General features: G+C 40.6%; 1 protein-coding gene across 1 annotated transcript in view; it reads left to right on the top strand.

Annotated features, from left to right (window-relative positions):
• LOC127526108 (77 kDa echinoderm microtubule-associated protein-like) overlaps positions 1 to 12142 on the top strand; it is a 75502-nt gene that overhangs the window by 46618 nt on the left and 16742 nt on the right. The window contains exons 6-8 of the mRNA XM_051920289.1: positions 2275 to 2535; positions 7519 to 7654; positions 11199 to 11348. Of these exons, the coding sequence (XP_051776249.1) occupies positions 2275 to 2535; positions 7519 to 7654; positions 11199 to 11348 (547 nt within the window). The remainder of the gene's footprint in view (positions 1 to 2274; positions 2536 to 7518; positions 7655 to 11198; positions 11349 to 12142) is intronic.

Here is a 12142-nt window from a genome sequence, read left to right as displayed (position 1 = left end):
AGGAACCTCTAAAACCTTGATGAATATGTATTCGGTATAATATGACTGTTACTCACATTTTTCCCTTAGACTACAGTAGTAAGAGTTGTGTAACAGAAGCAACTGAAAACGAATACAATAGATAGATAGATAGATACAGTAGACAATTGACAGAAATCAAAAAACATTCATCAAGCTTATTGTCCGTAAAAGTGACTTACTAGTAGCCTTTTGACCTGTGGATAAAAACCGTTAACTGAATCCGGTGTTGGGAGCGCTAACCTATTTAAACACAGACTTCTCCTGAAGAGTAAGCATAAAATCCCCAAAAGCTCATTAAATATTAGCAAACAATTTATTATTGAAGTTTAGGGAGCCATTTATCTGTAGCTTTGTTATAGTAGGCAGTGATTTATTTCCTCGTTTCAAGAGGTTCAGGGTTATCTTGCACTGTACGGGTATGGATAAAAAACCTACCTATGCAATTTTACTCCATTCTTGCCAATTAATAGTGTCACATTTGCAGCAAAGCTTGGGGTATAAATTGAATTTTGTCATTTTTTGCTTTGCCTGGCATAACCTACTTTCATTTTATTTGTGTCCCTAGTCACCAGTTTCTAATACTGCTTTAAATACCATTCTAGCCTTTCTAATGAAATAGAAAAGGCGGCAAGTTATGAAATCTCCTCCACTGATTTGATAGAACGAGGTATCTTGAACAGTTAAGCATTTTTTAAGTGTCCTTCTCCGCCTGCCCACCCACCCATCCACCGTTTTTCTAAACTTCTTCAATCCTACTTTGAGGATGGTGAGGAGTGAAAGCCTAACCAGTGAAACACCAGGCCTCTGCGGGGTACACTAATGTGAAGGCTAACATGGGCCAATTGCATTTCAAGCTAACAGAAGACTGGAGAATATTTAACACAGACATCTGTAGAACGTGTACAGTGGGCATAAAAAGTATTCCCCCCCCTTTGATGTTTTTACAATATACTATTATACAACATTGAATCACAAGGGATTGGATTTGTGTTTTTTTTTTTTACAGTAACAAACAGAAAAAGACTCCTGTAACTTGCTTTGTAAATCACCTTGGATTAAGGCTTCTGCTAAATAAATCCATCCATCCAGCCATTACCCAACCTGCTGTATCCTAACTGCAGGGTCACGGAGGTCTGCTGGTGCCAATCCCAGCCAACACAGGGCGCAAGGCAGGAACCAATCCCAGGCAGGGCACACACACCCACACACCAAGCACAATTTAGGATCGCCAATGCACCTAACCTGCATGTCTTTGGACTGTGGGAAGAAACCCACGCAGCCACGGGGAGACTCATACAAACTCCACGCAGGGAGGACCCGGGAAGCGAACCCAGGTCTCCTTACTGCGAGGCAGCAGCGCTACCACCGAGCCACCGTGCCGTCCTGCTAAATAAATAAATATATAATTAATTAAAATAATAATAACCCAAATGGATCTGTCAGACAGCAGCACCAACCATTGAACCTTCTTGTCATTATCTTATATATAATTCGCCAGCCTACTCACTCACGTCTGTCCGAAGCCGAATGCGCAGTCGCCTTCTGCGCACGTCCGAAGCCGGAATGCGCAGTCGCCTTCTGCGCAGCTGCCCGAAAAACCTTACGAGACCGACATCGTGGCAGGCGGCGGATTTACAGCCGCGAAAATTCAAAGAGAAAGGCGACTTTGATTAAAGCTCTAGAGGCCTGAAAGGCGATTTCGACTGCAGCTCAAGGCCTAATTACGCATTAATTTAATACACCTATATCAGGTTTGTGGTGCTTATACTTATTACTATTCCATATTGTACTGGAACATTCATCATTCAATATTATACTATAGGCCTGGAAAATTCATCAACTAACAGTACAAGCCTGTACAGTAATGAGTAAAGCGGACTACAATCATTACAAAACAACTTCTTCGTTACTTATCATTTGTTCTTCATACACTGCTGACACAATCTTGTGCCCGTTTCATCTTACGTTTTCGAAACGGGCTCTTTGTCTAGTATGACCATAAAGTCAACTATTCATGTCAGTTCTAATCACGTTAACCCAACATTTACTGAGATGCATAATGATGCAATAAGTGCTTAAGAAACTTTCTGTTGTTTATTTGCTGTGTATAAATTACCACCCCGATTACCACTGGTTAACTGGTACAGTTTTAAACCCTGAAGCGTTCCTCAAAAGAAGGTACCGTATTATCCAACGAGAGATTCTTGGTCAATCCCGGGCTTCCCAGCCATAAAGGTCTCATCTTGTAGAAAGGCTGTAAGAAACTTCACCTCTCTCTGTGTTCTCTTGTTAAAGGAGCGGTGAGTGCCGACTCTCTGTCTTTCTCTGAAAAATGGAAGAGACCTTCTTGGCTTTTCAACTCAATCAAAGCAGCTTTAACTGGATTCAGTGGAGGTGCACAAACAGGGAGTGATGAATCCAAATCGGACTCAGAGTTTCTGTCAGTAACTGAATCAGAAGACCTTGGCTGTCTGGGGCAGGCCGTCAGCTTGCAGTGGGATGCAGAAGAAAGCAGTAAGACTCTTCTTTCCTTTCTTTCTTGTTATTGATTTATAAACCCAGAGTTGGGTTAAACAAGGCTAATAATGGATGGATTGATTACTTTTTTATTTACTTGCGTCTTTGATTGCATATTTTCAACTTCATCCATCCATTATCCAACCTGCTATATCCTAACTACAGGGTCACGGGGGTCTGCTGGAGCCAATCCCAGCCAGCACAGGGCGCAAGGCAGGAAACAAACCCCGGGCAGGGCGCCAGCCCACCGCAGCTTATTTTCAACTTATTTCAGCTTTCTTATTGTTTGCTCCTTCCAAATGAAATTTTCCTTTACCACTACATCAGACATGTTTATGAGATTTCTGGACATCCAACCATATATTTAAAATTTTATTTTTTACTTATACTTGTAGTTTCGGCACTCAACTAATTTCAGTGTACATTCCTCAAGCTCCAGGCTGGGGCTAAAATTCATCTTTCTGTGAGGCAGTGGTGTTAACTGCTGTGCCACCAGGCTGCCTGCTTCACAAAATACTGTTAAATTTGCGGTCATTAAGTAAGTTTGTAAACCTTGGAAATAAAACCAGTGAAATTCTTTATTTTTCACAGATGCATCTATAAACAACTCAATTACTGCAAATTTCAGTAATTAGATAATTATTAAATTTGTGTCTGTTTGCGCCTTGCTGTTACACCAGCATCAGCCACCTAGCCGTAAAAAGTTGTGTTAAATGAGGTTAATTTTAATAGACTACATTATGTAGACTTGTTAATTTATTATATCAGGAGAAAACATTACTGCATAACATCACTACTGTCACTATTGAAGTGGAATGGAAAATAATTATTCAGCCTACATTTTCTGCTTATTTTTTGCTTGATTTACTTGACGGTAAAAATATGTGGAACTAGATCAAATTAAATATAAACACTCTATAGCTTGTTTATTTAATTTATTTTTTTGTGAAGTAAACTGAATTCAGCAATAGGCAGCAGGGTGGTGCAGCGGTGCTGCTACCTCATGCATCCAGTGTCCTTGGTTCAAATCTCACACCCTGCTGTTGTTCATGTGGAGTTTATACCGGTGCTGGTCATAAAATTAGAATATCATGACAAAGTTGATTTATTTCAGTAATTCCATTCAAAAAGTGAAACTTGTATATTAGATTCATTCATTACACACAGACTGATGTATTTCAAATGTTTATTTCTTTTAATGTTGATGATTATAACTGACAACTAATGAAAGTCCCAAATTCAGTATCTCGGAAAATTAGAATATTGTGAAAAGGTTCAACATTGAAGACACCTGGTGCCACACTCTAATCAGCTAATGAACTCAAAAGCCTTTAAATGGTCTCTCAGTCGAGTTCTGTAGGCTACACCATCATGGGGAAGACTGCTGACTTGACAGTTGTCCAAAAGACGACCATTGACACCTTGCACAAGGAGGGCAAGACACAAAAGGTCATTGCTAAAGAGGCTGGCTATTCACAGAGCTCTGTGTCCAAGCACATTAAGAGAGAGGCGAAGGGAAGGACAAGATGTGGTAGAAAAAAGTGTACAAGCAATAGGGATAACCGCACCCTGGAGAGGATTGTGAAACAAAACCCATTCAAAAATGTGGGGAAGATTCACAAAGAGTGGACTGCAGCTGGAGTCAGTGCTTCAAGAACCACCACACACAGACGTATGCAAGACATGGGTTTCAGCTGTCGCGTTCCTTGTGTCAAGTCACTCTTGAACAAGAGACAGCGTCAGAAGCGTCTCACCTGGGCTAAACACAAAAAGGACTGGACTGCTGCTTTCTGATGAAAGTAAATTTTGCATTTCCTTTGGAAATCAAGGTCCCAGAGTCTGGAGGAAGAGAGGAGAGGCACAGAATCCACGTTGCGTGAGGTCCAGTGTAAAGTTTCCACAGTCAGTGATGGTTTGGTGTGCCATGTCATCTGCTGGTGTTGGTCCATTGTGTTTTCTGAGGTCCAAGGTCAACGCAGCCGTCTACCAGGAAGTTTTAGAGCACTTCATGCTTCCTGCTGCCGACGAACTTTATGGAGATGCAGATTTCATTTTCCAACAGGACCTGGCACCTGCACACAGTGCCAAAGCTACCAGTACCTGGTTTAAGGACCATGGTATCCCTGTTCTTGATTGGCCAACAAACTCGCCTGAAAATCTATGGGGTATTGTGAAGAGGAAGATGCAATACGTCAGACCCAACAATTCAGAAGAGCTGAAGGCCACTATCAGAGCAACATGGGCTCTCATAACACCTGAGCAGTGCCACAGACTGATCGACTCCATGCCACACCACATTGCTGCAGTAATCCAGGCCAAAGGAGCCCCAACTAAATATTGAGTGCTGTACCTGCTCATACTTTTCATGTTCATACCTTTCAGTTGGCCAACATTTCTAACAATCCTTTTTTTGCATTGGTCTTAATTGATATTCTAATTTTCCGAGATACTGAATTTGGGACTTTCATTACACACAGACTGATGTATTTCAAATGTTTATTTCTTTTAATGTTGATGATTATAACTGACAACTAATGAATGAATCTAATATACAAGTTTCACTTTTTGAATGGAATTACTGAAATAAATCAACTTTGTCATGATATTCTAATTTTATGACCAGCACCTGTATATTCTCCCAATGGCAGGTTTTCATCAAATGACCCCAAAGACATGCAGGCTTATTGACGATTTCATATTAGCTCCAGGGCTGTGAGTAAGCCCCCCTCCCCACCGATAGACTGGGTCTCTGCCTTACACTGCAATGTATTTTTGTAAAGCACTCATCGCCAAGTGCAGGCACAAAACACTGTGAATACATTCTCGGGAAAACTGAAAGTACAGAATGCACTTATTACTAAATACAGAATAAGTGCATACAGTGTATAGATACAGATGTGTTTAAACACACAGAAAACAAAGCAGAACCTGAGTAACATAAATGGAAATCAAGCATTTTTGTCTGTGAATAAACTGATGAACTATGGCCAGTTGACAGCGGACAGTAGAGTAGATGGAAATTGTAAAAAAGAAAGTGAAAGACAAAGTCAGACACAGTCAAAGTCCTGAAAGCCTCGGCCAACTAGCCACTTACCCCCTACTGGGCATTTTATAATTGGGTCTGTGCTGGCTGGACGGGCCATCCAATCTTTCCATCCGATGATTCCAAGGCTGGTCCCAGCATCTGAGATGACTTTTCCATAGGCGGGAGAGTGGCTTGGCAGTAGAGCGGTGGCACCAAATGCCACATCAAGATACTGAACAGAGAAAAAGTATAGAGGAGGGTTAACAATTGCTTCTAATTATTTTATTATGTATATTTCTGTACAGGGCGGCACGGTGGCGCTGCTTCCTCGCAGTTGGGAGACCTGGGGACCTGGGTTCGCTTCCCGGGTCCTCCCTGTGTGGAGTTTGCATGTTCTCCCCGTGTCTGCGTGGGTTTCCTCCCACAGTCCAAACACATGCAGGTTAGGTGCATTGGCGATTCTAAATTGTCCCTAGTGTGTGCTTGGTGTGTGTGTGCGTGTGCCCTGCGGTGGCCTGGCGCACTGCCCGGGGTTTGTTTCCTGCCATGCACCCTGTGTTGGCTGGGATTGGCTCCAGTAGACCCCCGTGACCTTGTAGTTAGGATATAGCGGGTTGGATAATGGATGGATGGATGGATGGATATTTCTGTACAAATGACTATCAAACAGAGATGCAGTTTGTACAACTAGTCGGCAGCTCTAGTTAGGGGTATGCCAGACTAAAGTAGGGAGTCTTCAACCAGGTAGAAAATTCCATAGCTTTGGGACCCTGTAACTAAAACCTTGAACGATTCCAAGGACTAATAAAATAAGTAAGCCTGCGTCTTGAGGTCTTAACATGTACTGTGACAAGTTCAGAGAAGTAAGCAGGGCACTCTGTCGTTCTCGTAATAATTTCTGTAGCAGCATTTTAAATTAACTGAATGCTGCATAAAGAACAGTAATGAAGAGCCCGTGAGTAATGCATCACAATAGTCAATCCTATAAGAAATAAAGGCGTAAATGAATTTCTCAGTATTCTGCATTTTTAGAAAATGTCTTAATTTTCTTAACATTTTTAAGATAAAGAAATGTGTTTTTCATTCAAAGCTGCTGTGATCATGAATGAGATTAGGTTGTTTTCAGAAAGCTCTGTTATAAGCATATAAAAAAGAAGGCAATTCAGTGGTTTTATATATCAGGAAATAACTAACTAATATTTAGTCATCTATTCAATACACTTAACGTCAGGAGACAAGTGTCTCATAACAAATTTCACTTTGTTATTATTTATTACTAGGGGGGGCTTTGCCCCCTGCTTGCTTCACTTGCCAACCCCCCCGGCCTGTGCTATGTGCCAGCCACTTTGCATCTCTGCCACTCGCGTATGTGGATTTCATTTTTACCAAACAACAAATCTTTTAATTCTTGCGGATCGGCCTCTTCATTGGGAAGAAACACTACTTTTCCCCGATGGCAACACAAATTAAGACGATCTACAAGTCTCCGACTTAAAGTTTAAATCCGAACAATATATTCAATCTCTTTTCGCTCTTCCGTAATAATTTCCATTTGTTTATGCTAATGCGATCTTTACTATTATTTTTTTTGAGACTTTCGAATTTTAGTACTTTCATTATCTCTAACCTGCTCTGCACGTGTATTGCGCCAATGTTTTTGAATTCTTTACGATGTTCTACTTTGTCGTCTACTCTTTGTCTTTTATTTCCGACCCCGGACGTGGTTAAATCTCTTGGCACAAAGTCTCGTCTCACAGGACATGAAAGTATCTCCCTGAAAAAGTCACATCTCGTCCCAGAATTGTTTTATTATAATATATACAAAATGAAGCAGCCAATGAAATTGTATTCAGTAAACAGGACGTGCCTGCCATTCCTCACTCACCTCGAGCACACCGTGTCCTCCCTTCACTTAATGGTTCCTCAGTGCTGCTCTTCTTTCTTGTTTTTGGCAGCCGACTACTCTGGAGTAGAATCTGTGGAAAGTGAATTAGATGGGAGTGTTTTAACATATTGTGTCCCAGAGAAGTTCCAGTGCCCAGGACCTTGGCTCAAGACACCGCCACACTGCAGACTTGAACTCGAGTGGGTGTGAGTTGAAAACGATTATTAATTATTATTATTATTATTATTATATTACCAAAATACAAAATAAAAAAAAACAATTGCATACAGTGAGCCCCAAGTCTCCCTTTGACTTAATTACTTTGTTTTATTTTATTCAAAACAGTCCTTTTGTGTGATCATTTCATTAATTTGAAATAGATAGATAGATAGATAGATAGATAGATAGATAGATAGATAGATAGATAGATAGATAGATAGATAGATAGATAGATAGATAGATAGATAGATAGATACTTTATTAATCCCAAGGGAAAATTCACAATTATTGTGAATAATAATTATATATGTTACATACATAGTTATTGGTGCCTATTCAAGGTTGGTTCTTATCTTCCGCTTGATGCTTTATGGATTAATTGCACGAGTGGATTGATGGGTGAGTGATTTATAGGATATTAAGTAATAATGACAAATACAAAGGCTAGGTTGGAACCATACTTTCAAATGCTACTCCTAATCACCATAGCACCATCACCACATCATGCGTGACCATCACTTCAGATATTACCCATACCACTATGACTCACATACAGTACACTCCCAATACAACCCATACCCATCTATGTACAATCTAACCCATGTATGTAATTCACCAGACACTATTTGTATCCTTCAAAATAAATTCTCCACATCTCACCCCGTGACCAGCACCTTCACCTCCATCTCCATTCATACTCTGGATGATAAACTGGACTGGACTGGACTGCCAATACTGATGCTCTGTGCAAGAGAGGACAGAGCTGACTATACTTCCTTAGAAGGCTGGCGTCCTTCAACATCTGCAATAAGATGCTGCAGATGTTCTATCAGACGGTTGTGGCGAGCGCCCTCTTCTACACGGTGGTGTGCTGGGTAGGCAGCATAAAGAAGAAGGACGCCTCACGTCTGGACAAACTGGTGAGGAAGGCAGGCTCTATTGTAGGCACGGAGCTGGACAGCTTGACATCCATGGCAGAGCGACGGGCGCTGAGCAGACTCCTGTCAATCATGGAGAATTCACTGCATCCACTGAACAGGATCATCTCCAGACAGAGGAGCAGCTTCAGCGACAGACTGCTGTCACCGTCCTGCTCCACTGACAGACTGAGGAGATCGTTCCTCCCTCACACTATGCGACTCTTCAATTCCACCCGAGGGGCTAAACGTTAACATTATACAAAGCTATTGTCTGTTTTACCTGCATTTTTATCACTCTTTAATTTAATTTTATATTATTTATTATTTTTGCTGCTGGAGTATGTGAATTTCCCCTTGGGATTAATAAAGTATCTATCTATCTGAATTTTTAATCTTCGCTACTACACTATCTATCTACTCATCACAGGGCCGGATTAAGAGCTTTGGGGGCCCGTAGCACATTTCAAATTTGGGGGCCCTTTTGGTCTGCATCATCTGAAGTTTAGATTCTGAACAGTTCAAACCGGACTAAATAATTATTTTACTCTCGATTATAATAAGAATCTTTTAATATTTATGTGAATTTTATGTGTTGGGCCCCTAAAGTTTTGTTATGTAAGAAATTTACAGTTTAAAAACGTAAAGATAATATTTTTAAAGACCAGTTTTTCAATGCTACATTTTTTCATTAAATATTGGGTCCACCATTTGGGGGCCCCCGAAATTGCGGGGCCCGTAGCATATGCTACATGTGCCTATTGGTTAATTCGGCACTGCCTCATCACTGTAACTACTATCACTGCATCACAAGCTCCCATCACTCCAGCTACTTCTAACACTTCCACCAAACCACCGTCCATATACACATTTATGTGCATAGACCTTTTGGTGGACAGGGGTTCAAAGCGGAGCGGGAGAAGGGGCCTATTCAGAACAGAATTTGTATCAAAACCCTGCAGTACAATGTCAAATGATCTTTATGCACTATTGTGTATTAAGATCTCTCAATAAGAAAAACAAGACTAAAACAATACTACTAATTTGCTTGCTAGGTGTTGTCAGCTTTTGGGTGTTTTAGGAAAATTTTCCCTTTGGACACCACGTTTTGATGAATTGCAGTTTCTTCATCTTTGTTCTTACTGTCATATTTCTCTGTTGACTGAATTGGAAGATCAGAGAGCAGTTTCTGTTCACATACATTTCTAAATTTGTATTTAACTGAACTGAGATTGGAAAAACTTCATTCTGCAGTTTAATTTGATACAGGCAGTGGGGAACAGATTTTCAGAAGCTGAAACATTAAATAAGCATCCATTGAATACTGAGCATTCAATGGATGGAGAAAGGAGCAGAGGCTTACCCCATGGTAGTCATCCCTTTGAGCATGTCCCTCCATATACATCATTCAAACAACAATCCATACCAGCTGTTAATTTCACTACCAGTTCCCCATACCACAACAGCTGTACTCACTTTTCCAGACTTCATGCATAACCAGCATCACCACCATTACCTTACTACTCAGCCCATTACCGGCACTTCCCATACTCAACTTTTATCTGGGCTGCTTATCTCTGCAACCACCATCTGGTAATCCTTTTAGATATGAGATCAATCACCTGTACCCCTCACTTGGGAACTCTACTGCCCATATCAGTTATTTAAACTACCACCGACAGATTCTCTCACACCTTGCCACATTCCACTACTCATCTTGTGAACAGCACCCATCACCTTCACACCCATTTCAACGTTTTGATTTTCCACCAGAGAATAGACACAACTAAAGGTTCAGGTGGCTGTCAGTGCCACGTGGTATTGTCCAAAAGACGCACAGTTGTGAGTGTATCAGGAACACCACTGTCACAGGTGTATTGAGAATGGACCACCACTCAGAAAACATCCAGCAAATAAAGGCGCTGTTGTCACAAACAGATCTCTGAGGAAGTGGCCGACAGACCTGATTTGCACAGACTAATAGCGGAGTTGAAGCTTGACAGCTAAAAGCACAGTATAATATATATATAGAAAGAGGCATATTAGAAAGTACCAATTTGGCAGCTGATGACCTAACTAATGTTGCCTCTCATTAAAAACAAAAAAAACAATATGGCACTGTTGCAGTAGCCTAATTTAACATAAACACTGGTGGACTGGAAAAACAAGGTCTGGTCTTGTTTGGAATCACTGTACTGCTGATTCAAGCTGATAGGACCCCCAGAACGTAGTGAAAAGTCCATAAATTCATGGACCTAACCTGCCAGGTGTCATCAATGCATATTGGTGGCAGCAGTGTAATACAGCATGGTGTGTTGTTGTGGCACAACTTGTATGGCCTGATATAAGTAACACTGAAAAGCCACAGGATATCTAATGCATTCGTTTATGAAAGAAGCATACCCATTGACGTTTTGAATGAAGGATTGATTTTAAAAAGTTTCTTCATGCAACATGGATAATAAGTTTAAAGTACTGCCAGTATGACTATAATGCAGAGTTCAGTTATTGTCATTATACATTACATACAGTACAGTACAGTACAGTACAAAACATTTTTCCCTGAAAAGGGATATCATCTTCTCACTAATTGTATTAAGTTCTCTGTTTGCAGGTATGGAATCGGTGGACCTGACTGTGGTAGTAATCTGCTTTGCAGTAAATCTGGCAAACTGGTATACTTTATCAGCTGCATTGGAGTAGTTTTTAATGTTACAGAAAAGACACAGAAGCATTATTGTGAACATACAGCTAAAATTACAAGGTGAGAATAGTCAGGATTTTTGTACTGAAATATGGCATTTTGTTCATTAATGCTACTCTTCATTCTGCTCTGACCTTTTCTTTCTCTTCTGTCTAAATTGTATAATCTTGTTAGATACAGATGGATAATTTTACTTGATATGGTTTGTGATTTACTAGGTTAGATAGTGAAAAGCATTGTATGAGATAGGGAGAGAGATTGACAGTTAAAGGGGACTATGATAGATAAATAAGGCACTATATAGATAGTAATTTTGGAGTGATAGATAGATAGATAGATAGATAGATAGATAGATAGATAGATAGATAGATAGATAGATAGATAGATAGATAGATAGATAGATAGATAGATAGATAACTTTATTAATCCCAGGGGGAAATTCACATACTCCAGCAGCAAAAAAATATTAAATTAAAGAGTAATAAAAAATGCAGGTAAAAAAACAGACAATAACTTGAATAATGTTCAACGTTTACCCCCTCTGGTGGAATTGAAGAGTCGCATAGTTTTGGGGAGGAATGATCTTCTCAGTCTGTCAGTGGAGCAGGACAGTGACAGCAGTCTGTCGCTGAAACTGCTCCTTTGTCTGGAGATGACACTGTTTAATGGATGTAGTGGATTCTCCATAATTGATAGGAGCCTGCTGAGTGCCCGTTGCTCTGCTACGGATGTCAGACCGTCCAGCTCTATGCCAACAATAGAGCCTGCCTTCCTCACCAGTTTGTCCAGGCATGAGGCATCCTTCTTCTTAATGCTGCCTCCCCAGCACACCACTGCGTAGAAGAGGGCACTCG

This window comes from Erpetoichthys calabaricus, chromosome 17 (genome assembly GCF_900747795.2).
Source record: "Erpetoichthys calabaricus chromosome 17, fErpCal1.3, whole genome shotgun sequence".
Classification (NCBI taxonomy): Eukaryota; Metazoa; Chordata; class Cladistia; order Polypteriformes; family Polypteridae; genus Erpetoichthys; species Erpetoichthys calabaricus.
The sequence above is the reverse complement of the archived record's forward strand: the minus strand, read 5'-3'. Positions and strand labels throughout refer to the sequence as shown.